Source organism: Cololabis saira, chromosome 11, assembly GCF_033807715.1.
Source record: "Cololabis saira isolate AMF1-May2022 chromosome 11, fColSai1.1, whole genome shotgun sequence".
NCBI classification, from domain to species: domain Eukaryota; kingdom Metazoa; phylum Chordata; class Actinopteri; order Beloniformes; family Belonidae; genus Cololabis; species Cololabis saira.
In genome coordinates, this window is record NC_084597.1 from 41,135,283 (window position 1) to 41,162,113 (window position 26,831).

Sequence of the window (26,831 nt, forward strand, 5' to 3'; positions counted from 1 at the left end):
CTAGTTGTTCTTGGCGTGGAGCATCTCATTGAGCAGGTTGTTGCAGGGGAGCTCACTGCTCAGGTGTCTGCAGTAGAGGTAGTCTTCAGCCAGCGTGCCGAGACAGCGTAGCTCAGACAGAAACAGCAGCAGGTGGTTGAAACGGTCAGGGCACTGGAACAAGGTGGACAGCGTGTACTCCAGCAGATCTCCTTCAACCTGCTCTTTCACACTCTCTACGAATCCGTGGTCTTCAAGATCCTTCACGTCTGACAAGTCCAGAAAAACAAAATTAACAACAACAATAATACTACATCAATACATTTAACAGGACAACAACACATGTTAACTTTAAAGTAAGAAGGTCTGTGCTCTCTTAGGTCTTTACTCACATCTCAGATATCAAGACAGTGCCAACCCTTTTAAAGCAAAAATAATGTAAAATCAAGCCATGGAGACCAAAACAGTTTTTTGAATCTGTTTGTGTAAGTTCTATATGTAAATATAACTTGATCGTGGCAGTAGTCTTGAATTAAGTCTCTTCACAGATTAATTGCAGAGGGTTGTAGCTGTGGGCAGGAAGCATCTCCTGTAGAGGTCTGACGGATCTCCCTTAGCAGTCTGAAGGATCTCCTGTAGATGTCTAAAGGATCTCCTGTAGAGGTCTGAAGGATCTCCTGTGTCAGTGTGAAGGATCTCCTGTAGAGGTCTGAAGGATCTCCTGTAGAGATCTGAAGGATCTCCTGTAGATATTTGAAGATCTCCTTTGTCAGTGTGAAGGATCTCCTGTAGAGGTCTGAAGGATCTCCTGTAGATATTTGAAGATCTCCTTTGTCAGTGTGAAGGATCTCCTGTAGAGGTCTGAAGGATCTCCTGTGTCAGTCTGAAGGATCTCCTGTAGAGGTCTGAAGGATCTCCTGTAGAGATCTGGAGGATCTCCTGTAGAGATTTGAAGATCTCCTGTAGAGTTCTGAATGATCTCCTATTGTTGTAGCCATTTCTTCATTTCTTATCCTTAGTTTAGAAAAAAGTTTAGTTCAGGATGTTTATGAAGTTGATCTGTTACTTTGAATTATCTTGGCTTGGTAATTAGTTTATGTTAAACAGTACCTGAGTTTATTTTATTTAATAATAACAATTGTTGGATGGGTGGGGCCGGGACACACCCCTCATTATTGGGACCGGTGTGGTGTGTGGGTGTGTGTGTGAGTCAGTCAGGCGGAAATGTCAGACAGGAGGCAGCTGTGGTTAAATGCCAATTTTGACCATTTCACGCTGTTTTTAGTTACTTTTCTAAATATTTTTCGTTTCGTTGGATTTTTCCCTAATTGTGGAGCCGCATTGATTTATGTTTGCAAGCCCCTTTTTTGGAAATAAATATTGGAAAAAAGGAAAAAGTCGCAACAGTGATGTGTGTAAAATCACCACGGTTTTGCTTCCCGTCAATGGCATCGTGTTCCTCGGATGCCAGGACATAAGTCAAAATTGCTTTGTTACTGGACTGACTGATACTGGACTGAAAAACATCACACAAAGAAGAGGATGGATTTCGCTTGTGGAGAGAGGAAAGAGACGGACGCGTGAGTAAAATACGGGCCGCCGCGTCCGCATGCTGGCTTTGTTTGCTTGCACTGGCGTTTGGACTGTCAACTCCTTGATCCTCTGTTTAATTTAATTATACAATATATAATATTTCGTGGTGGAAAATGGCAAGCCCTTCTGAGAAGGAAGAAGCTTTGGCGGAGGAGAGGAGATTGACCCAAACAATTAAAATGCGCCGAGGAAAGTTGTGCGCATTAACAAGGAAGAAGAATGAAGTTCTTGGCATGATAAAAATGAATGAAAATAAAGAGATTGTCAAGAAATTTATGGACTCGTTTAATGAACTGCTGTCCTCCTTCATGGAGCTGCAGGTTACTGTGCAATCCCTGCTAGACCCGGACGAGAGGGAGGCTGATCACTCTTACTGGTATGAGCCGAAGTTAATTGAATTCAAAGAATTCCTGCACACAGCTGAGGCATGGATGCGCAAGGATGATGATGGTACTGCTGCTGATAAAAATTATGATGATGATGGTGACGGTGGTGATGATGATGACGATGATGATGTCAGTGGTGATGTTGATGATGGTGAAATGGCAGACACTGAGATTGGACCCAGTGCATCTCAAGTGTCTGGATCCTCCAGAATATCAGCTGCCTGTTTAGAGGCTGAAGCTGAGCGTGCTGCTCTCAGTGCGAAGGTCCAAACTTTGAAAGAGAAGCATGCGTTGGATATGGAGGAAACTTTGTTAAAGGCCAAGCAAGAAAAGCTTGCATTAGCAGCTGAATTGGCAGCTGCAGAAGCCAAAGCAAAGGTGCTGAAACGATCTGAAACAGGTTCAGTGCATATACCATCATTCACCATTCACTATTCTGCTTCATCTGTGTCCTCCTCCTCCTCTTCCTCCTCTTCCACCGGAAAAGGCAAAACAAAGACACCAGTGCCAGATAAGACCCAACCACCTCTGAAAGCATCTGCTAAAAGAAAACATTTAATGAAAAAGGAACCCCGTACTGCCCCAATCACCAGCCATTTTCAGGAAAAACCAGCTGCTGTCCCAACTTACAGTCACATGCATGCCGGCAGCAGTGCTATACCAACTTACAGCCACACTGTCCCAACAAGCAGCATGGATGTGCTGGCAGATGTAGTGAGGAGACAAAATGACATCACTGAGCTGTTAGTCAAGCAGCAAAGAGCCTCTCGTCTTCCAATAAAAGAAATTCCCATCTTTGACGGTGACCCGCTCCAATACTGTTCTTTTATCAAAGCTTTTGAGCAAGGCATTGTAAGCAGGACTGACAGTGCACAGGACAACCCAGACAACTTGTGCGCAGCTGTCTGCATATGGAACCTAAAAGAGGATATAATGAAGATATAGAGCAGCTTGAATGGCATTTTGGGAACAAGGTGAAAATCATGTCAGCATTCATGAGCAAAGCTTTAAACTGGCCAGCCATAAAGGCAGAAGATGGAGCTGCTTTGAGATCTTACTCACTCTTTCTCTGAAGCTGCTACAACATCATGTCTGAGGTTGACTTTGTGGATGAATTGGAAAATGCATCGCATTTGAGGACAATAGTTTCAAAGTTACCCTTTAAGTTGCGTGACAGCTGGAGAACCACTGTATATGACATTCAGGAAACCAAGGGCAGAAGAGCAAAGTTTAAAGATCTTCTCCACTTCATTGAGAAAAAGACTCGTGTTCTGCTTGATCCCATCTTTGGAGAACTTAATACCCCAGTGGACAATAAAGCTAAAGCTGCACTAAAGGTGCAGCCAAAGACCAGCAGGGGGAGCAGTTTTGCCACCGCAGTTGCCACCATCTCTGGTCAGGCCAAAAGCAAAGCAGATTTGGAGCACAAGCAAAGCGTAAACCATGCATTTAAAAGACCCTGCATGTTTTGTGGAAAAAACCACACAATGGAAGTGTGTGACGTGCTTAAGTTTAGGCCCAACCAAGAAAAGGTGCAGTACTTGAAGGATAATGGATTATGTTTTGGATGCCTAGAAAAGGGACATATGAGCAGGGCCCGTAAAAAGCGCATGACATGTCAAATCTGCAGCAAGATCCATCCAACCATCTTGCACATTGAAACAAAGGAAAAGCAGAGACAAGAGCCAGCCCAAGCAGAGCGCCCAGAAGCCACCATGTCCAGCACTTTGGTCTCCTTGAACACTGGTAGCCACACTGGGGCTGGCGCAAAGGAGTGTGCACTTTCAATAGTCCCAGTGAAGGTTAAGCTAGGCAATGGGACAAAAACTGTAACAACATACACTTTTCTTGATGGAGGAAGCACAGCAACATTCTGCTCAGAGGCTTTAATGCATCAGTTGAATGCTAAAGGAAAGAGAGTTAGCATACTGCTAAAAACTATGGGACAGGCGAGACCAGTGACTAGTTACAAAATACCTGGGTTACAAGTTGCTGCTCTGAAAGGCAAAGCCTTCCTGAAGTTACCTGATGTCTATACGCATGGAAATATTCCAGTCACTACAGCAAACATTCCTCAGGAGGAAGACATTAAGAAATGGCCTTACCTGCAGAAGCTTGACTTGGCACGCATTGACGCTGGCATTGGGCTGCTCATAGGTGTTGATGCTCCCAAGGCCATGGAACCGCTGAGAGTCATAAACAGTGAGGGTAGTGGGCCCTACGCTGTTGAGACTCTGCTGGGATGGGTCATCAACGGTCCTCTTGGCTCAAATGGAAGTGGAGATGGAAATTCTGGTGTGGTGCAGGTCAATCGAATTTCCATAGAGGACCTGTTAGTCCAGCAGTACAACCAGGACTTTGTTGAACAACACAGCAGTGACAAGGATGAGATGTCAGTTGAAGATCAGCAGTTTATGGACATAGTGTCGAAGTCAGCTGTGCTGAAGAATGGCCATTACAACTTGAAGCTGCCTTTCCGCAACTCGAATGTGTGCCTGCCCAACAACAAAGCCGTAGCCCTGCAAAGAGCACATCACCTTATAAAAAGGTTCAAGAAAGACCTGAAGTTCTTTAGTGAGTACAAGGACTTCATGAGCGATGTTATCTCAAAAGGATATGCAGAAGTGATTCCACAAGATCAGCTGGGACATGAATATGGGAAAGTGTGGTTTGTACCACATCATGGAGTCTATCACCCACGTAAGAAAACCTTACATGTGGTGTTTGATTGTGCATCAGCATATGGTGGAACCTCCCTGAACAAGGAACTTTTGCAAGGTCCCAACTTGACAAACTCACTCTTGGGTGTGTTGCATCGATTCCGCCAGGGCCCCATAGCATTCATGACCGACATCGAAGGAATGTTCCACCAGGTGAAGGTGGCAAGTGAGGATGTCAACTTCCTGCGCTTTCTCTGGTGGCCAGATGGGGACATCACCAAAGATCTGGTTGAGCACAGAATGACTGTCCACATCTTCGGAGCTGTGTCATCTCCAAGCTGTGCCACATTTGCCCCGTTGAAAACAGCTGATGACCACCAAGATGAATACCCACCTGAGGTAGCGGACACCGTTCGACAGAATTTCTACGTTGATGACTGCTTAAAATCTGTCAACACAGTAGACCAGGCAACATCACTGTACCAACACCTCACAGAGCTGTGCACTAAAGGAGGATTCCGCCTCAACAAGTGGGTAAGCAACCATCGGTCTGTCCTGGCTGCCATCCCTGAAGATCAACGGGCTAAAGGCGTAAAAACATTGGACCTTGACAAAGACCAGCTTCCCATGGAGAGAGCACTTGGAGATCAGTGGAACGTGGAACAGGACACATTTACCTTCAGCATAGAGGTAAAATCACACTCTGTCACCCGACGTGGTGTCTTGTCCATCGTTAGCTCGGTGTATGACCCTCTAGGTTTCTTGGCACCGGTTGTACTCCCTGCAAAACAACTCCTGCAAGGCCTGTGCAAGACAAAGCTGGGATGGGATGACCCAGTACCACAAGAAATGGCTCAAGTATGGCAGAAATGGCTGGACGAGTTACCGCTACTGGATGCATTCAGTATCAACAGAAGCTTTGCACCCAAAGACTTTGGACAAATAATGGCAGCACAGTTGCACCATTTCTGTGATGCTAGTGAATCTGGGTATGGTTTGGTGTCTTACCTCCGGCTATCGAACACCAGGGGAGAAGTGAGCGTCGCCTTTGTCACTGGAAAGGCCAGGGTAGCACCGCTGAAGCAAATAACCATACCCAGGTTGGAACTTGCAGCAGCCGTCTTAGCTGCACGCATGGACAAGATGCTGAAAACAGAATTAGAACTTTGCAGGGGAAAGTCAGTCTTCTGGACAGACAGCAAGACAGTTCTGCAGTATATTGGCAGCAACACAAGGAGATTCAAAACATACGTGGCAAACAGAGTCTCCATAATCCGAGAGCTGTCAGAAGTGGAGCAATGGCAGCACATCAGTACCAAACTCAATCCAGCGGATACAGCATCACGTGGTGTTTTCCTTCGAACCTGATCGTGGATCAATGGACCACGTTTTCTCTCCAAACCTCAGTCACACTGGCCAGGAACAACCGAAGTGGATGGTGTTCCTGATGATGAACCGGAAGTTAAGGGTGAGATAATTGCCTGTGCTGTGGCGCTGGATGAGAAGGAAAGTCCCACAGGCAAACTCTTGGCCTACTTCTCCAAGTGGACAGACCTCACAAGAGCTGTGGCCTGGATACTGAAGTATAGGGAGCTACTGCATCAGCGAGGCAAGCAAAGAAAGCACACTTCCCCCGAACTCAAATTAAACCAGAGAAGTAGCACTTCAAGACTCTCTGTGGATGATCTGAGTGGCGCTGTAAAGGCCATCGTTTGTTTTGTGCAGCGGCAGACGTATCCAGAGGAAATTGAAGCTTTACAGAAGGGCGCTTTAAAGAAAACCAGCCATCTGTTTAGGCTTGACCCTGTGTTGGTCGATGGAGTTTTGAGAGTCGGCGGTAGGTTGAGCAGGTCTGCTCTTCCTGAAGAGACAAAGCACCCGATGATTCTGCCAAAGAACAGTCATGTCACAAAACTCATTCTGCGTCACATCCATCAGAAGGTTGGTCATGGCGGCCGAAATCACATGCTGTCTACTCTTCGTCGTAGGTACTGGATACCGCATGCCAACACTGCTGCCAGAGCTGTCATCAGGGAATGTTTGGATTGCCAACGACAACGGCAGAAACCTGGTGAGCAAAAGATGTCGGACCTCCCTGTAGACAGAATCACAGCAGACCTCCCACCATTCACATGCGTCGGAGTGGACTACTTCGGTCCGCTGGAAGTGAAAAGAGGCAGAAGCACTGTGAAGAGGTATGGTGTCCTGTTTACATGTTTGACATCTTGTGCAATCCATCTTGAGGTGGCTCACATGTTAAACACTGATTCATGCATAAACGCCATACAGAGGTTTGTCTGTCGCAGGGGTCAGGTCAAAGAGATAAGATCCGACAACGGAACAAACTTTGTCAGCTCTGACCGTGAACTGAAGCAAGCCGTCAGAGAGTTTAATTTAGGCAAGATGCAAGACTCTCTCATGCAAGACGGTATCAAGTGGACCTTCAATCCCCCACATGGAGCACACCATGGGGGAGTTTGGGAGCGATTAGTGCAGCAGGTCAAAAGAGTTCTTTGCACAGTGGTAAGGCAGCAAGTGCTGGATGACGAGGCCTTACATACTGCTTTGTGTGAAGTGGAGGCAGTCTTGAATGACCGCCCTATTACGACGTCTACCGACGACCCTAATGATCTTGAGGCACTAACCCCAAACCACCTTTTGCAGCTAAAAGCAAGACCTCTGATGCCACCTGGCTTGTTTGTAAAGGAAGACCAATACACCCGCAGACGGTGGAGGCAGGTCCAATATATAGCTGACCTATTTTGGAAAAGGTGGATAAAAGAGTACCTTCCACTCATGCAATCCCGTCAGAAGTGGAACAAGACACGAAGGAGCTTTGCAGTAGGAGACCTGGTACTCGTCATGGATGAGTCAGCACCCAGGAATTCATGGCCGCTGGGACGGGTCATAGAAACCATCGCAGACTCAAAGGGACTTGTTCGTCGAGTCCGTCTAAGGACGCAAACAACGGAGCTGGAACGACCCATCACCAAGCTATGTCTTCTGCTGATGGAGCCTGCTGATGGAGCATGCTGACGGAGCCTGCTGATGGAGCATGCTGACGGAGCCTGCTGATGGAGCATGCTGACGGAGCCTGCTGACGGAGCCTGCTGACGGAGCCTGCTGACGGAGCCTGCTGACGGAGCCTGCTGACGGAGCCTGCTGATGGAGCATGCTGATGGAGCCTGCTGATGGAGCATGCTGACGGAGCCTGCTGATGGAGCCTGCTGATGGAGCCTGCTGGGGTCTGAAGTCTACAGCTACATGTACACTGACAAACACGCCTCATCATACTTACATTCAGTACACTAATGCACGATACAGTTTCTCATAATGCACATACCCTTTGCACACACCATACATTTCATTATGCATGTCATTTTTGTTTTATTTTTGAGTCCTATGGAAGAGGAACGAAGACCTCTGTTTTCCTTCAAAATACTGCACATAATGGATGTAAAACATGCTATGTTTAGGACTCACTCCATCCTGGTAAGGCTACATTGTGTGTTATGGCTATTCAATTTAGTTTGTCATTATTGCTAAGCAATAATTAGGGGCCGGAATGTTGTAGCCATTTCTTCATTTCTTATCCTTAGTTTAGAAAAAAGTTTAGTTCAGGATGTTTATGAAGTTGATCTGTTACTTTGAATTATCTTGGCTTGGTAATTAGTTTATGTTAAACAGTACCTGAGTTTATTTTATTTAATAATAACAATTGTTGGATGGGTGGGGCCGGGACACACCCCTCATTATTGGGACCGGTGTGGTGTGTGGGTGTGTGTGTGTGAGTCAGTCAGGCGGAAATGTCAGACAGGAGGCAGCTGTGGTTAAATGCCAATTTTGACCATTTCACGCTGTTTTTAGTTACTTTTCTAAATATTTTTCATTTCGTTGGATTTTTCCCTAATTGTGGAGCCGCATTGATTTATGTTTGCAAGCCCCTTTTTTGGAAATAAATATTGGAAAAAAGGAAAAAGTCGCAACAGTGAAGTGTGTAAAATCACCACGGTTTTGCTTCCCGTCAATGGCATCGTGTTCCTCGGATGCCAGGACACCTATAGTGGTGTGAAGGATCTCCTGTAGAGGTCTGAAAGATCTCCTGTAGAGGTCTGAAGGATCTCCTGTGTCAGTGTGAAGGATTTCCTGTAGAGGTCTGAAGGATCTCCTGTAGAGATCCGAAGGATCTCCTGTGTCAATGTGAAGGATCTCCTGTAGATGTCTGAAGGATCTCCTGTAGAGATCTGAAGGATCTCCTGTAGAGATTTGAAGATCTACTGTAGAGTTCTGAGGGATCTCCTATAGCGGTGGGAAGGATCTCCTGTAGAGATCTGAAGGATCTCCTGTGTCAGTGTGAAGGATCTCCTGTAGCGGTCTGAAGGATCTCCTGTGTCAGTGTGAAGGATCTCCTGTAGCGGTGTGAAGGATCTCCTGTAACGGTGTGAAGGATCTCCTGTAGCGGTCTGAAGGATCTCCTTTGTCAGTGTGAAGGATCTCCTGTAGCGGTCTGAAGGATCTCCTGTAGCGGTCTGAAGGATCTCCTGTGTCAGTGTGAAGGATCTCCTGTAGCGGTTTGAAGGATCTCCTGTGTCAGTGTGAAGGATCTCCTGTGTCAGTGTGAAGGATCTCCTGTAGAGGTCTGAAGGATCTCCTGTAGAGGTCTGAAGGATCTCCTGTAGCGGTCTGAAGGATCTCCTGTGTCAGTGTGAAGGATCTCCTGTAGAGATCTGAAGGATCTCCTATAAAGGTCTGAAGGATCTCCTGTGTCAGTGTGAAGGATCTCCTGTAGCGGTCTGAAGGATCTCCTGTGTCAGTGTGAAGGATTTCCTGTAGCGGTGTGAAGGATCTCCTGTAACGGTGTGAAGGATCTCCTGTAGCGGTCTGAAGGATCTCCTTTGTCAGTGTGAAGGATCTCCTGTAGCGGTCTGATGGATCTCCTGTAGCTGTCTGAAAGATTTCCTGAAACGGTGTGAAGGATCTCCTGTAGCGGTCTGAAGGATCTCCTGTAACGGTGTGAAGGATCTCCTGTAGCGGTCTGAAGGATCTCCTATAAAGGTCTGAAGGATCTCCTGTGTCAGTGTGAAGGATCTCCTGTAGCGGTCTGAAGGATCTCCTGTAGCGGTCTGAAGGATCTCCTGTAGCGGTTTGAAGGATCTCCTGTAGCGGTCTGAAGGATCTCCTGTAGCGGTCTGAAGGATCTCCTGTAGCGGTTTGAAGGATCTCCTGTAGCGGTTTGAAGGATCTCCTGTAGCGGTCTGAAGGATCTTCTGTAGAGGTCTGAAGGATCTCCTGTAGCGGTCTGAAGGATCTCCTGTAGCGGTCTGAAGGATCTCCTGTGTCAGTGTGAAGGATCTCCTGTAGAGATCTGAAGGATCTCCTATAAAGGTCTGAAGGATCTCCTGTCTCAGTGTGAAGGATCTCCTGTAGCAGTCTGAAGGATCTCCTGTGTCAGTGTGAAGGATCTCCTGTGTCAGTGTGAAAGATCTCCTGTAGAGGTGTGAAGGATTTCCTGTGTCAGTGTGAAGGATCTCCTGTAGCGGTCTGAAGGTTCTCCTGTGTCAGTGTGAAGGATCTCCTGTAACGGTGTGAAGGATCTCCTGTAACGGTGTGAAGGATCTACTGTAGCGTTGTGAAGGATCTCCTGTAGGGGTGTGAAGGATCTCCTGTAACGGTGTGAAGGATCTCCTGTGTCCGTGTGAAGGATCTCCTGTAGAGATCTGAAGGATCTCCTATAAAGGTCTGAAGGATCTCCTGTGTCAGTGTGAAGGATCTCCTGTAGCGGTCTGAAGGATCCCCTGTAACAGTGTGAAGGATCTCCCTTAGCGGTCTGAAGGATCTCCTGTAACGGTGTGAAGGATCTCCTGTAGCGGTCTGAAGGATCTCCTGTAACGGTGTGAAGGATCTCCTGCAACGGTGTGAAGGATCTCCTGCAACGGTGTGAAGGATCTCCTGCAACGGTGTGAAGGATCTCCTGTAACGGTGTGAAGGATCTCCTGTGTCAGTGTGAAGAGTCTCCTGTAGAGATCTGAAGGATCTCCTATAGAGGTCTGAATGATCTCCTGTAGCGGTCTGAAGGATCCCCTGTAACGGTGTGAAGGATCTCCTGTAGCGGTCTGAAGGATCTCCTGTAACGGTGTGAAGGATATCCTGTAGTGGTCTGAAGGATCTCCTGTGTCAGTGTGAAGGATCTACTGTAGAAATCTGAAGGATCTCCTGTGTCAGTGTGAAGGATCTCCGTTAGCGGTGTGAAGGATCTCCTGTAGCGGTCTGAAGGATCTCCTGTGTCAGTGTGAAGGATCTCCTGTAGAGATCTGAAGGATCTCCTATAAAGGTCTGAAGGATCTCCTGTGTCAGTTTGAAGGATCTCCTGTGTCAGTGTTAAGGATCTCCTGTAGCGGTGTGAAGGATCTCCTGTAGCGGTCTGAAGGATCTCCTGTGTCAGTGTGAAGGCTCTCCTGTAGAGATCTGAAGGATCTCCTGTAGAGATCTGAAGGATCTCCTGTGTCAGTGTGAAGTATCTCCTGTAGTGGTCTGAAGGATCTCCTGTGTCAGTATGAAGGATCTCCTGTAGAGATCTGAAGGATCTCCTATAAAGGTATGAAGGATCTCCTGTGTCAGTTTGAAGGATCTCCTATAAAGGTCTGAAGGATCTCCTGTGTCAGTATGAAGGATCTCCTGTAGAGATCTGAAGGATCTCCTATAAATGTCTGAAGGATCTCCTGTGTCAGTGTGAAGGATCTCCTGTAGAGATCTTAAGGATCTCCTATAAAGGTCTGAAGGATCTCCTTTGTCAGTGTGAAGGATCTCCTGTAGCGGTGTGAAGGATCTCCTGTAACAGTGTGAAGGATATCTTGCAACGGTGTGAAGGATCTCCTGTAACGGTGTGAAGGATCTCCTGTATCAGTGTGAAGAGTCTCCTGTAGAGGTCTGAAGGATCTCCTGTAGCGGTCTGAAGGATCCCCTGTAACAGTGTGAAGGATCTCCTGTAGCGGTCTGAAGTATCTCCTGTAACGGTGTGAAGGATCTCCTGTAGAGGTCTGAAGGATCTCCTGTGTCAGTGTGAAGGATCTCCTGTAGAGATCTGAAGGATCTCCTATAAAGGTCTGAAGGATCTCCTGTAGAGGTCTGAAGGATCTCCTGTAATGGTCTATGCTGCAGTGAAGATGAAGAAGCCTCTGACTGAAGCCCCTTTGATGCTGAATTTTTGTGATGTGAAGAGCATTCCCATGTTTGTCCATGATCCTTTTCATTTTATAAAGTATACCTCTTTCCACGATCAGCTCCAGAAGCTCCAAAACAGTCTCCCAAAACAGAGGAAAGTGTTATCCTGCTCATTAAGGCTTTTAATTTTGAGCACCCAGAGCTGGGATGTTTTGATAACAATATAATTTAAGACGGTGAAAAGAGCAGCTGCCTGTTTTTTCTACTGATCCATATATTTTCAAAGAGAATCTCCAAATCTGTCGAAAAGGCCTTTTTATTCAATGAAACTAAAAGGATGTACTCACCTGGATTAAATAAGATTAGGAACTTGATGCAGGCGAACTCTTGACGGTTCACCCTTAGAATGTGCAGCCTTTCAACCAGGTCCTTTCCTTTCTGGGTCAGGTTGGCCAAAGCCAGACCAGCATCACAGTCTGACACATACACCTGGACCAGTCAAGACAGAAAAGTCATCACTCTTTGTGAATTGTATTCTCTGAACTTTCATGTTCATGTGTTATACCTCCTAGTAAAAATAAAAAATGAAAACATTTATTTTCATTCAGCTTCAAAGATAACTTTGAAAATGAAAATAAATAAGTGGTTAATATTCTCTTCTGATGTGGCATTTGCTAGAAATGTACCAACCTCTGAATTTCAAATGGCCCTGTCAGTATAAAGAGCTTTTGACTTTCTGAAGAGTCTAAATTTGTTGAGCTGAATCATCACACCAGATAACAGTATTGATGCCGTATATCTTATCTGAGTATGGATAAATGATTGGGCAGGATCATTTGTTATGGATATAAAGTCAGTAGAGAAGCTAAAATGACCCACCTCCTGTCCAGAGACCAGAACCAGACTTTCTTCTTTGCCATGAAGAACCACTCTGGGCAGGAAGTCCAGGACCAACAGTTCACTCCAACAGTGCTGCAGCAGCTTCATCTGGTCACCGACCTGGAGGTACACAAGAGAAAACTACAACCAGCCATCCATCCATCCGTCCGTCCGTCCGTCCAACACAAGAGAAAACTACAACTATGGAAGCATATGTTCCATCCATCCATCCATCCATCCATCCATCCGTCCGTCCGTCCGTCCGTCCGTCCGTCCATCCACGTATCCATCCATCCATCATCCATCCATCCATCCATCCATCCATCCGTCCATCCATCCATCCATCCATCCATCCTGCCAAGGGGCAGCTGGTGAGCCAGGATGTCCCAGAATCGTCCCAAAGCAGGATGTGAGGTATGGAACCAGAACAAAAGCTCTCACCTGAAGCTGCTTGAAGAAGATGGATGCCCGGGCCCAGTCCACGATAGAGCGCAGCAGCTGGTCTGCGATGACAAACATGTGGCTAAAGGTGCTGGAGGCCAAGTGGCAGCCTGTCAGCTCCTGATGCAGGTGAGCCGTGATCTTCTGCAGCTGCACCTCATCTGGATCACAGCGCAGGAACTCCATCATCAGCTGAGGCATCCTTGGGCCTGGTGTCAGGACTACTCTTGAATACGCCTCATGCTGGTCGATGAAGATTCCTGCAGCAAAGCCCGTTGAAGCTGCAGAGATGTCGCTGCACTCCGACTTGATGGTCCAGTTTGAGTAGGAGTCCTGCTGCTGGATGACAGCAGCTGGGACGGAGGGCACGAATGAAGATGTCGTTGAAGGATGGTTTGTGTTTAGGAGGGTGTCGTGAAGGATAAAGGTGACATCTCTCTGGTGCATCGAGGAACCAGTGCGACTTTCTTGTCCGAATCTATGAGCTTGTATCAGAGCGGTTTTCTGCTGCTTGAGAGCTCGATCACGCTTGTAAATGGGGCCAAACTTGTTTCTGCCGCCTCTCATGCGATCTGCACGAACAGCTGATGACAAAAGTTGATATTTTAATCCATGATGGACACATATGAGATGAATGGAGCTGATGAGAACATAACAAACCTTTTTGTGTGTAGCTACTACTAGCAGACGCTTTTATCCAAAGCGACTTACATCTGAGATCACAACACAAGCAAAAAATCACATGGGAGGGTCCAGCATGGATAAGTGCTGATCAAACTGCTGTGAGTCCAATTGGACACAGGTGCTGCCATGACAGTGCTAGAATTTATTTATTTATTTATTTTTTCTGTTCCTTTCCTCCCAACACAACAGTCCCTTTATAGAAGAAATCTATGTATTAAATGACACCATCATGCGATCATCTTGTCATAAGATGACAAGATGATGATAAACAACAAGTTTACTAGACGCCGAAGTGCTCCTTAAAGAGATGAGTCTTTAAGTCTTTAAAGGGGACATATTATGGCATTTAATCTATATTTTAAACAGGCCTTGAATGTCTTAAAAACAATCTAAAGCTTGTTTTTTCTACATAAATCAGAAATCCAGCCTGTGGGCCCTGTCTTTAGTTTTACAGCTTCTAAAGCCTTTTTCTGTGCTTCATTTTCAGGGCGGGGGGGGCTATGATAATGAGGCTCTGCGCTGATTGGCTGCTTGAATGACATGTAGGAGGGGAGGAGAATAAGCCTCGCTCCGGCCAGAGCAGCCGGCTGCGTCGTACACAAAATGTGTCCCATGCGAGAAGCTTCTGCGACAAAATCAATTCCATGGCTTTATTTTTTTTGTATTAGACTGTCCTAACTGGCCGCGAGTTTAACAGTTTCAGTGTGGACAGAGAGCGTCCGATGTCACGCAGCTTGACGTGATAGTCGGACGCTCTCATTCAGTTACACGCTGTAAACGGATCTTAAAGCCTGATTAACGGTTCTGCGTTAAATCGACGCGTACCCTACGCCGTAGGCTCTGCGTTGGTGTAACGCGGAACCATAAATCAGCCTTTAGTCACCTCGTCTTCACACAGGAAGAATTCTCATCATTTCTTATGTTACAAGACAGATGAATCATGTTAACTGTATTCATGAATCACAACACTGAATTTTCACAAATGGCAACTTTATTGTTAAAAAAATAAAATATGAGTTGTATATAAATAACATTTATGCACTATTGCTGGCTCAAGGAAGGACCGTTCGTTTTCTGAAGGTGTCGTTGAACAGCTTCAGTTGCTTGGAAGATCTGAAACCTGACAGAAAAAATGTATTACTAATTTACCTAATGAGTGAGTGGCTCCGTTAGGGGACACTGGAGCCGGGCCGGTCCGTGAGCAGCTCCGGCAGCTCCGTATGCGGCGCCGGGGCTCCGGAGCTAAGCTAAATACTTAGCCCATGCAAAGATTATACAAATATAAATAACATTAAAAAAAAGGAACTTACCGCTGACTCGTGTGCAGTTGCCGGGTCCGTGCTGTGGGAACTGATCCTTTTATGAGGGTAAATGTCGATGCAAAATCTCATTTCTACTGTCCCTCGCTGTTCAAACATCCACCGCTTCTAAACAATGGCGGAGCTCGAGCCGGCGGAGAGAGCTGGTTGTGGGCGTGGTTTCAGCAGCGGAGGCCGAACCTCTGCGTCTCGGGTGACGTCACCCAGATTCGTCGCAGATTCTAATCGGCTCAAAAAAAATCACGTGACACTGGGGGATTCTGTCGGCGGGGGTCACAGACCTTGCAGAAATTCATGGGATTTCGTCTCCCCTCTGCTGGCAGGGTGAGGGGAGATTACTTTATATATGTTAAAACAAGAAAAAACGTGTTTTTCATAATATGTCCCCTTTAATCGGACAGAGTTTGGTAGGTCGTTCCACCATCGGGGAACAACGGAGGAGAAGAGTCTAGCTACTGATTTCACACCACATTGTGGTGGAAGAACCAGGCGTCTTTCACTGACTGAGCGGAGCTGTGGAGAGGGAGTGTAGCTCTGGATGAAGCAGTGAAGGTAGGCAGGAGCCGTTTGGGTAATTGTTTGGTAAGCCGGAGCTTTGAACTTGATGCTGCAACTGCGAGCCGGTGCAGAGAGATTAGCAGCGGCGTGACATGAGCTCTCTTGGGTTGGTTGAAGACCAGACGTGCTGCTGCATTCTGGATCATCTGCAGAGGTTTAACTGAGTACACAGTAAGGCCGACCAACAAGGAATTACAGTACTGGTAGTCAATGCGTGACATGACCAGAGCCTGAACCAAGAGCTGTGCCGTATGTTCTGTCAGGTAGGGTTTTCGTGATGTTGTAAAGAGCAAATCAGCAAGACCGGGAAACTGAGGCAACATGGTCCTAAAAGGTTAGGTCATGTAGAGATATCAGAAAGACAGGCTGATATTTGCATTGAGACAGCAGTGTTACCAGGTGGGAAGGAAATGAAAAGCTGGATGTCATCGGCATAGCAGTGGTAGAAGAACCCATAAGAAGAAAAATGTGTGTCGTGCACTCCAGAGCAACCAGAGTGGTATCATCAACAAGCGCAGAAGCCAGAGTCTGTGATTTTCTAGGGTTGTGTTGGTGCCTTTGACGAAGCTTTAGTGTGACGGCAATGTTCTTGAAGAAAAGAGAGAAACATCTGCTGCTTTCAAAACCACATCTCCTCCAGTGACCACCATGTAGTTCTCAACAAGACAATGCAAAACCACAATTCTTACATACTGCGAAGGCATGACTGAGGAAGAAGAGGGTATGGATACTGGACCGACCATCTGCAGAATACAGCGGTCCTGTACTGCTACTCATCTCAAGACATGTTTGCAGGAAGAACAAAGCAAAATTAGACCTAAAACTCTTCATCGCTCGTACCCCTCAATGCCAAAATGCCTTTTAAGTGTTGTAAGAGGAACAGGCGACATTGTCGAGTTGAAGGATTCACTGTACCAACGTGTGTTCTGATGTTTTTTATACCTGACATGCAAATGTTTAGCTTTCACAATCAAATTACATTGAACGTATGAATACTTTTTGAAGTATGGTTCCAACCATTTCTTTGTGCTTGGGACACAAGCAGATGAATTCCACATTCAGAACCTAGAGAGGTATGGGCGGTCCAGACCAGGAACTCCAGCAAGCTAGAGCTTGTGTTGTGTGAATGACCGTTATGGTTACACTTTCATTCTGAATTTTCCTTCTTGGTCTCCTTTGGCTCAGCTTTAAATCGGCTGTAAGTCACCTGTCCCGGGAGAGGGGAGGCAGCGCCAAGGTTTACTGGTCCGGACTCAGGAAATATAACTGCGTTAGGTTTAGACAAGGTCCCTGAATGCAGACTCGAAGCAGATGACCCGCTGAAGAACAAAGTACTGCTGGAAGTGACACCGATCCAACTGAGGCAAGCTGAAAACGAGAAATCATGACCCTTACAATCAGCTTGTTCAGGGCATTCAAGAGCATATTGCAGGTTAGGGTTTTTTCAAAAATTATACCTGACCTTATGTGAAAATGACTATTTGAGAAGTTAATGTAGGATTTAATATGTTTTACAAGACATAAGGGCACGTATTCAGAGGAAAAAGTGGCGGATTTTAGCAAAGCTCCTAAAAACGCTTTTTTTTTTCGAACACCGCGTCATATGACGCAGCAGCAGGGAGACGTCTCCACAGCTCTGCCGCATCTTACTGCGCAGACCCCGTACACACGTAGCCGGGTATCTGCTAAACCGAAGATATTTTCCTACGTTTGGACCCGTCATCCACATGAAAACGCAAATAAACGAATGTTTAAAAAAACTCTGGGCAAAGTGAAGATTTTTGAAAACTCCGTTTATGTAGATGCGTGTAGACCTGGTGTAGACAGTCTGACGTCTAACGTGCAACCTTTGTTTACTACAGAACTACAGATGATCCACCATCTGTTCTCCAAGCTACTTATTAAATAAATGGTCTCTGCTCTTGACCACCGTTTACTGCGTTACACCGATGCAGAGCCTACGCCGTAGGGTACGCGGCGAGCCTACGCCTTACCCTACGGCGTAGGGCTGCGTCGATTTAATGTGGCAGCTCCGTGGCGGGACACGGGGGAACTCGGGCTCGGAGACGCGGCTCCCGGGGAAGCTACGCCGCGGAGGCCGGCCCGAAGGCCGGAAGAACCGATGATCTACAGGTTTGGAATGCTTATGAATGTGGTCGAAAACGCATATCTTCGGTTAGGTGTGGAAGGTTTTTTTTTTTAACAACGATGTAATGCGGATACAAATTATTTTATAAACGAAGGGGGGGAAATATTCGGTTTTAAAAATACCCGGCTATTTTGGACGCATTTAATCAGAAAAAAGAGAAGATAATAAGCTTGTTTTCTGTTTAGAAAGTACAAACGTAGACAGATTACAAGTACTCACTCATCTTTTAGGAGTTATTTTTGGAGTTTCTTTCAGGAGCGCACGGGCGGATGCTGCAGTGAATAAAGGCTGATTTATGGTTCCGCGTAAAATCGACGGCGTAGCCTACGGCGTAGGTTACGCGGCGCACGCAGCGTTCGGTGTGTCGCCGCGTAACCTACGCCGTAGGGTCTGCGTTGGTCTAACGCGGACCCGTAAATCAGCCTTTTAAAAAGCGAGTTTTAGCTGTCAATCAAAAGAACGTGGGGGCCCTAACTGGTTCGTAATTATAAGGCTGTGGCCCGTCATATTGGTGTGAATACACATTCACAATCTCTTCAGTGTCACAACGTAAGTTACGGATGTAACTATGGTTCTGTGAATTCCTGGATGACTGCCAGTGGCAGTAAACAGAGTGGATATGTCTCCTCGCGCTCCGCGCAGGTCGAGATTTAATAACAACAATGTCACGTGAGTGACGTGTAGGCTACCTGTGCATCTATAAATACTGCCCGGTAGCCTACATCCGGCCTCTTGAATCTTCTCGCAGGAAGTTCGGAGTGACCGGTGTGACTGGCAGTCATCCAGAAATTCACAGAACCATAGTTACATCCGTAACTTACGTTCTGTGAATTCCTGGATGACTGCCAGTGGCAGTAAACAGACTGGATGACTCATACCAGCACTGTCACGAGGAACAACACCCACCTAGTGGTCAGCCGCAGAGGCCAAAGGCAGAACGGCCGAAGCCAGCGTGGACCCAGAGGCCACATTAAGGCGATAGAATCTGGAGAAGGTGCACGGCACCGTCCAGGATGCCGCTGCACAGATCTCCGACAATGGTACCCCTCTCATTGCCGCAGGGCACTTCCTCAGAAAGGCGGTCTTCCATGACGTCGTCCCCAAGGACCCCCCTGCCATAGGCTCAAAGGGCGCCTCGCCCAAGGCCTGCAGGACCAGCGGCAGGTCCCATGCCGCTGCACGCTGCACTCTGGGGGGGCGGAGTTTCCTGGCACCCTGCAGAAACTGTGCCACCCAGTAATGTGCACCGACTGGTCTACCATCGATGTGGTGGACAGAGATAGCCGCTACGTGCACCTTCAAGGACGAGGCCGCCCGGCCAGCCTCAAACAGATACTGCAGGTACCGCAGTACAATCTGTAATGGACAGGAGATCGGGTCAAAACCCCCGTCCCTGCACCAGGAGGAGAGAGCGGCCCAGCAATGCGAATACATCCTTCTTGTGGAAGGAGCTCTAGCATTCTGCAAGGTCTCACATACTGAGGGCTCAAGGTGCGTCAAGAATGACCCTCCCCTCTCAATGGCCAGGCCCAGAGTTGAAGGAGGCTCGGAGAGGGATGCCATACCTCCCCGCCCAGCTGGGACAGGAGGTCCGACCGTACTGGGAGCTGCCAAGGCTCCCCGTCCAACAGGCTGAGGAGCGTGGAGAACCAAATCCTCAAGGGCCACTTGGGCGCCACCAGGAGGGCCCTGTGACCCGATAATCTCACCCTGTGAAGCGTGGGCATCACCAGGGGAATCGGAGGGAACGCCTAAAGGAGGCCTCTCGGCCAAGTGTTGGCGAGAGCGTCCATCCCGAGCGGGGCACTGGTCTCCGCCAAAGAGAACCATAGTGGACAATGAGTCGTATACTCCGAGGCGAACAGATCCACACGGGCTTCCCCGTATAGATCCCAAATCATTCGCACCACCTGGGGGTGCAACCGCCAGTCCCCTGGGGGCAGCCGTCGGCGTGAGAGGGAATCCGCCGCCACGTTGGCTCTGCCCCCCCTGGCAATGCACCCCCCTGTGCATTGCCCTCAAGGAGGCCAATTGAGGATGAGCCCACATCCACAATCTCCGGGCCTCGTTCAAGGCGTCCAGCGACCTGGTTCCCCCCTGGTGGTTGACATGAAACACTGTTGAAGTGTTGTCTGTCCGGACGAGTACATGCTTGCCCCTGAGAAAGGGCAAGAAGTGCCTCAGCGCCAAGTAGACAGTCCGGAGTTCTAGGACATTGATGTGCCGTCCCCGCCACAGAGGGCCCCAAACCCCCTGGACTGACCTCTTCTGCCATACCGCACCCCAACCCTGAGGTGAGGCATCTGTTGTCACCACCTCTCGCTTCGACGGGACTTAGTCGAGAGGAACACCGTGCAATAGAAAGGTGCTGTCCCGGCACCGGTGGAGATGAATAAGGCACTGGCGTGTAACCTTGACCTTGACCCACCTGTGAAGGCGAGGGTCCATCCGGAGGCTGTTGAACCACATCTGCAGGGGGCGCAGGTGCAGCAGCCCCAGAGGTGTCACAGCCAAGGCCGCCGACAGCATCCCGAGCAGTCGGAGCCATGTGTGGACGGGCAACCTCATCCCGAGGCGGAAGGACCGTAGCAGGTCCTGAATCCGCTCCGCCCGCTCTGCAGTAAGGCGTGCCTGCATCTATAAGGAATCGAGGTACAGGCCGATGAAGGTGGTCTGCTGGGTAGGACGCAACAAGCTCTTCTCCCAATTCACCGACATGCCCAGAGCCTCGATATGTGCGAGGACCCTGGATGTCATCAGCTCTGCCTCCTGGAGCGAGGGGGCGCATATAAGCCAGTCGTCCAGATATGGGAGAATCACATCACCCCCGACAGGCATAGCGATGTCAAGGCCGCCCTCATGCATCTGGTGAAGATGCGAGGAGCCAGGGACAGGCCGAAAGGCAGGACGGCGAACTGATAGGCGTGGCCTTGAAAGGCAAAACTGAGAAACCGTCTGTGGTCTGGGTGTATTGGGACGTGAAAGTAGGCGTCCTTGAGGTCTATGGAGGTGAACCACTCCCCTGGAGTGACAGAGTGAAGGACGTCGCGTGTACGCAGCATCCGAAATGGGAGGACCTTCAGGTACTGGTTCAGACCCCGAAGGTCCAGCACAGGCCGAAGAGAAGTGTCTTTCTTCGGAATGAGGAAGTATGTTGAGTAAAACCCACTGCTCTGTGTACGTGGGTGAACTCTTGTGATGGCTTTTTTGTCCAAGAGTTTGGCTATCTCTTGAGACAAACACAGGGCCCTCCCGGGGTCTCTGACTGAGGTTTCCCTGACCCCGGAGGGTGGTGGGGGCCGGCGGCGGAACTGCAACCTGTAGCCCTGGGAAAGTGTTTTCAAAACCCATATATCTTGAGAATGGGCTGCCCAATAGGCCAGGTGCTGATGTGAAAACCTGCCCACCGCCGGCCCGAGGCCCTCATAGAGTGCCTCGAGGATTATTTGGGGGTTTGGGGGGACGCTGGTGTTGCCCCTGCAACCGCCGAGACCGGCGAGGTGGAGGCTGTGCGGATGTGAGCGGCGCAGGTCTTGTGCGCCCCGTGTCCTGGAGTGCTGAGCTGGGGGTCCCATGCTCGTACTCTGACGACCCCAGGCCTCTGATGCCTGACCCGACTGCTTCCTGCGCTCCAACGCCTGTTCTGCCTCTGGCCCAAACAATTGGCCCGGCACTACAGGAAGCTTCCGTAGCATCTGCCTGCAATCGTCAGACATGGGTGCCTGCGCCAGCCACAGCTGACGCCGCGTCACCACCAGGGTGGACATCAGTCGGCCAAGCTCTCTGGTCATCAACCCGAAGACTTGGAGCGCAGCGTTGTTCGTGTCACCCAACTCCTCGCCCTCATGCTCCGACTGCAACATCTGGGACTGGGCGAGGATGAGCACGGAGAGGGAGTTCCCAATGCGAGCCATGCGGCCTGCCGCATCATAAGCCGTCGAGAGAAGGCTATCCGTTACCCGGCACTGAGGCCTAGGACAGCGGGCCTTATCTTTGAGCGCCTCATCTGGTGAAAGGACCAGTGAGGCGATACACGGGTCCACCGGAGGCATGTGAACCAGGCCATGTTGCTCCACCTGGCGCATGGAGGCCAAGGTCCTCGCATCCTGGAATCCCGGATTGGAATTCCGGTTCCGGGTCGCTGCTTGTGTGGTCGACCAGCCGGTCAGCTGAGCAGATTTACGTTCCTTTATGCTCTTTTCACGCTCTTTTTATGCTATTTTTTTGCTATTTTTTTCCCTTTTTTGGTCTGTTTTTGTTTGTCTTTTCGCCGACCATCCGGCACTTTTTTTTGGGGATTATTTCTCTGCGACGCTACCTGTGTTTTTTTTTTTTTTCGCACCCGACATGGCGCCGCGAATCAATTACAGCAGAGACTTCCTCATACAGCTGCAGCCGCAGTCTGAACTCCGGACTTCCAGCCCCGCTCCGACGGATTACTTTCCTGGGATTATACTCTGTGGATACCCCAATAACCAGCACATCTCTGTCTGCAAAACTTTACCCAAGGTAAACGGGAGGGGTTTAAAGAAGGGTGGAGTGACAGCGAGACTTAAACGGGAAACGCACAAACAAAGAGCGCTCCCGTCCATTATCCTGGCCAACGTGCGGTCTCTCGGCAACAAATTGGACGAGCTGCAGGCTTGTGTGAACCATCTGCACGAGTTCAGAACTGCTTCTGTTCTGGCTTTCACTGAATCATGGCTTAATAACAGCGATCAGGACGGCATGCTGCAGATAGACGGCTTTTCAGCACCCGTTCGTCTGGACAGAGACAATGAGCGCACCGGGAAACAACATGGCGGCGGCGTGTGTCTGTATGTAAATAACAACTGGTGCTCTACAGTCACTGTGAGGGAGAAGCTGTGCACCGCAGACATTGAGCTTCTGGCTGTTTCCCTGCACCCCTACTACCTCCCCAGAGAGTTCCCTCAGCTCTTCATCATCCTGGTCTATATCCACCCCAGAGGTAATGCAGCTAAAGCAACTGAGCATCTCACCAGCACTCTGGACAACCTGGAACACTTATCCCCGGACTCTCCTAAATTCATACTAGGTGACTTCAACCACTGTTCCCCCGACAAGTCCCTTAAAGGCTTTGAACAATATATAACATGCAACACTCGGCAGGGGAAGACTCTGGATAAATGCTATGGTAATGTACCAGACGCATTCAAAGCCCTCCCCCTCCCCCCCCTCAGCTCTGCAGACCACCACACCATCCTGCTGGCCCCTGCTTACACTCCAGTCATCAGGAGGATCAAGAAGACCAAGAAAAAGATCAAACAGTGGACAGCGGAAAGTATCCTCACCCTGCAAGGATGTTTTGAAGCCACTGACTGGGACAGTCTCCTTTCTCCCTCCGATGACATCAACTTACAGGTCGACACAGTGTCATCATACATCTCCTTCTGTACGGACACTATTATTCCATCAAAAACAGTCACAATCTACCCCAACAATAAACCCTGGATCACCAAGGAGCTCATGAAAATTCTCAACAATAAGAAAAGGATTTTTTTCACCGGCTCTGAACTGGAAAAAAAGGAGGTCAACAGGGAGGTGAAGAGGGCCATTAAAACTGCCAAGCAGGACTACAAAAACAAAGTGGAGGAAAAATTTGTTGCAGGGGACCTCCGCTCAGCCTGGCAGGGCCTCAAAACCATGGCCTCTGTGAACACTGCTTCCACCTCCCCCAGAACCATCCAGGTGGAGTGCAGCACCCCCTCCTCCCTCCCTGACGATCTCAACGCCTTCTACTCCAGTCGGACAACTCCACCCAGCTAGAGGAGTCCAGATCCTCACTCAAACCTGGCAGCTCTGCACTCACCTTCACGACTGAGGACGTGGTGAGTGCCCTCAGGAGGACCAGAGACAGGGGCTCACCCGGTCCCGACAACATCAGCGGCCGACTCCTGAGACACTGTGCAGGGCAACTAGGGAGTGTGTTCCGGACTCTTTTTCAATACTCCCTCGACAGTCACACCGTTCCACAGCTGTGGAAACACTCCACAGTCATCCCTATCCCCAAAAAAAATAAACCTAAGACTCTGAATGATCTCCGTCCCGTGGCCCTCACCTCCCTGGTGGTGAAGGCTATGGAGAAGATCATCAAAAAGCACATCATCAGAGCAACTGACACCCTAATGGACCCACTCCAGTTTGCATATCGCGCAGGCAGAAGCGTGGATGATGCAAAAATCTTCATCATGGAGTCCATCCACAAACACCTGGAGCTCCCTGACTCATCCGCCAGACTTCTGTTCACTGACTTCTCATCAGCATTCAACACCCTGTGGCCCCACATCCTGGCCACTAAACTCTCCTCCCACTTTCACCTGGATGACCAGTTAATCCTGTGGATCCTGGACAGAACCCTGCCTGTCTGTTCCTGTCCTTTCAAGCAGCAGGCCCTCAGTCAGGCAGATAAAATCATGAAGGACCCCTCCCACATACTCCATCCTGCATTCCAGTGGCTCCCCTCCAGGGGCCACAGGAGTCCGGCGAAAGAATGGGTTGCCCGCCGGTTGGGCAGCGGGCGCATCATCCAGCCCGACCTTAGCCAGGGCCGCACGCAGTGTTACCTGCAAAGGGCAGGGGCCCTCCCCCAGCTCAGTGCTCCCAGAGCTCCTGAGGGATGTCTCCGAGCCAGCCTCTGCCTGTATGCTAGCTGGGTCAACCACCAGACACGGCAGCTCAGGGGAGGGATACTCGCCAGAGCTAAACACCCTGTCACGGCCTTGAAACATGGAGTTTGAAGCCCTGGTAGACATAGCTTCGTCTCCACAATCTGACTCCCAGGGGACCGCCAGAGGTGGGGAGGGTGGAGCCCGCTCCCTCACTAAGGCTTTAAGCTGCTCCAGTTCAGCCCGTAAATCCTCCATCTCACTGCGAGAGGGAGCATCATTCGCCTTCTTCTGCGTAGGGCCACTGCGCTCGTCATGGGGCCCCGCTCTGCGCTTGTCCCGGTGTTTTTTGCGGGAACCTGCACTGACATGAGCGGGCCCAGAGGGTTGGAGGTCGCTCCTTAACAGGAGGCCTTCCATCTGACGCAGCTGTTCCTCTCTCACTGAGAGCGGCAAAATGCTGCAGTTGATGCAGGGGTCGGACAGGGCCTCCCTCAGGTGCCCCACCCCCAGACACTGGGGGCACAATTCATGGCCATCCTCTACCAACAGTAGAGTGCCACACGATGTACAAGCCATCATTGCTTCCTCCAAAAAATAAAAGGGTCAAGTTAGGAAATCTGGGCGAGAACCGAGACTCGATCAGAACATCTAACAGACTCCCCACACCACTGTTTTCAATCCAAACAATTTAGTGTGGAACCAGGCAATCCAGGCGAGAACTGTGGCCACCACAGAACGCGTCCGGAACTTCTGGCCTCAGTTTTTTTTTGTTTTTTTTTAATATATATATATTTTTTTAAATTTATATATATTTTTTTTTCTTTTTTTTTTTAAAGCTTAAGTAAAAAATACTTACCAAGCCAGGCTAGGAACCAACAGACGAGAGCAGTGGGCTGACCACTGAACACGGCTGGGACATCTAGCATGTGGAGGAATCAGCTCAGCACAAACAATTCAAGACAGTTTGTGTTGCTGGGGAAAGAGCCAGCCCGAGACACGGGCGCTCGAATCCTCCAGATAGAAAAAGGGAGAGGTAAGATGGCTTGACAACCACAGCCTTAGAGGGCACAACGTGCGCTCCGACCAAGAGTCACAGGCACCAACCAGAGTTGAGCTTACCTCCCCGAACCTGCAGAAAAATATAGATCCGAAACACGGATGTACGGAGCGATTAACCCGCGAAGTAAGTCAGGTTAACAGCGAGAAGATTCAAGAGGCCGGATGTAGGCTACCGGGCGGTATTTATAGACGCACAGGTAGCCTACACGTCACTCACGTGACATTGTTGTTATTAAATCTCGACCTGCGCGGAGCACGAGGAGACATATCCACTCTGCTTACTGCCACTGGCAGTCAGGAGGGAATGAAACAGAACCAACATTAAGATCCATTATTTTTCCTATTGTTGAAATTCACCGCACTCCCCGGCGCTACGTCACTTCCGGTTCAGCTTTTTCAGATGCGGAAGTAAAATACTCTCACAAAAACAACTCCGGAGGTCACTGTAGTATATATTTATGCGTATTTCAATGAAAATTCAGTTCCTACATTATTTTCCTACATATTGATTCACAGGGGTCTCCAACCTGCAATATGCTCTTTAAGTAGCTTTCTATGTCTTGTTGTCCACCTCCACATTCTGGGATTTGGTGAGCTGATTCTGGAGACCTTATCAACTAATGCAGCTCACCACCACATGTTGGTCAAACTGCCTTAAAGACATCCATGTGTGCAAAAGAAGCAACATTTTATCTCTCTGTGGAGGCTGATAAATATACAATTAATTTTGCTGTTCATTTTGTTTGCCCTCATTTTAAAATTCTTGCTTTACTGAAGTTTATGTTGCTATTTCTTCGCTAAAGGAAAGCAGAAAGAAGAGAGAAAGGAAAGGAACATAATATAAATTGTTGATGTCTGTTTAACTTTTTTAAATAACTTCTTAATAAAACATACAACTAAGGATATCAATGGATGGATAACGAAACAAACGTGGCGGCCCACTGCTGCCTGAGGTGTTTTTCTGAAAGTAAGAAGTCTCATGTTTTACCATCTAGCCTCATGCCAACCTCTAGGCACTTCTGGAATCTGCAGAAAGGACAGCGTTTCCTTTGAATTTTATCCATCCTGCACTGCTGCCTCTCCACACAGGTATACGTCTTGTTGTTTTGAACCGTCCTCTTGAAAAATCCCTGCAAGAATGAAAGAGAGAGGAAGAAAAACATTGCTTTAGGCACGGCGGTGTCAGTTCTAATGCTCAGTGCGTCTGTCAGAAAGTGTCAGCTTGAGCGCACCTTGCAGCTCTCACAGGTGAGCAGACCATAGTGGTACCCAGATACTTTATCTCCACACACTGGACACAGCTCTTCCAGAGTCCCATCACACCTGTAATCCAT

The 26,831-nt window shown here is 48.7% G+C and overlaps 1 protein-coding gene across 1 annotated transcript; it reads right to left on the reverse strand.

The window, feature by feature from the left end:
- Positions 1-26,831, reverse strand: LOC133454775 (nuclear receptor subfamily 5 group A member 2-like). The gene is made up of 6 exons (XM_061733498.1): positions 26,730-26,831; positions 26,486-26,627; positions 13,100-13,683; positions 12,659-12,778; positions 12,127-12,268; positions 1-248 (listed from the first exon to the last, which is right to left on the reverse strand). The coding sequence occupies exons 1-6, from the start codon at positions 26,829-26,831 to the stop codon at positions 1-3; spliced, it is 1,338 nt and encodes a 445-aa protein (XP_061589482.1).

What these genes read in the sequence shown, in the direction of transcription:
- LOC133454775 (XM_061733498.1), bottom strand. Translation starts at nt 26,831, where the DNA reads ATGGATTACAGGTGTGATGGGACTCTGGAAGAGCTGTGTCCAGTGTGT. An exon ending in TCTTCTTCAAGCAGCTTCAG is followed by an intron (nt 12,779 to 13,099) that starts GTGAGAGCTTTT and finishes GTGTACCTCCAG; the next exon opens with GTCGGTGACCAGATGAAGCT. An exon ending in TTCTGGTCTCTGGACAGGAG is followed by an intron (nt 12,269 to 12,658) that starts GTGGGTCATTTT and finishes TGACTGGTCCAG; the next exon opens with GTGTATGTGTCAGACTGTGA.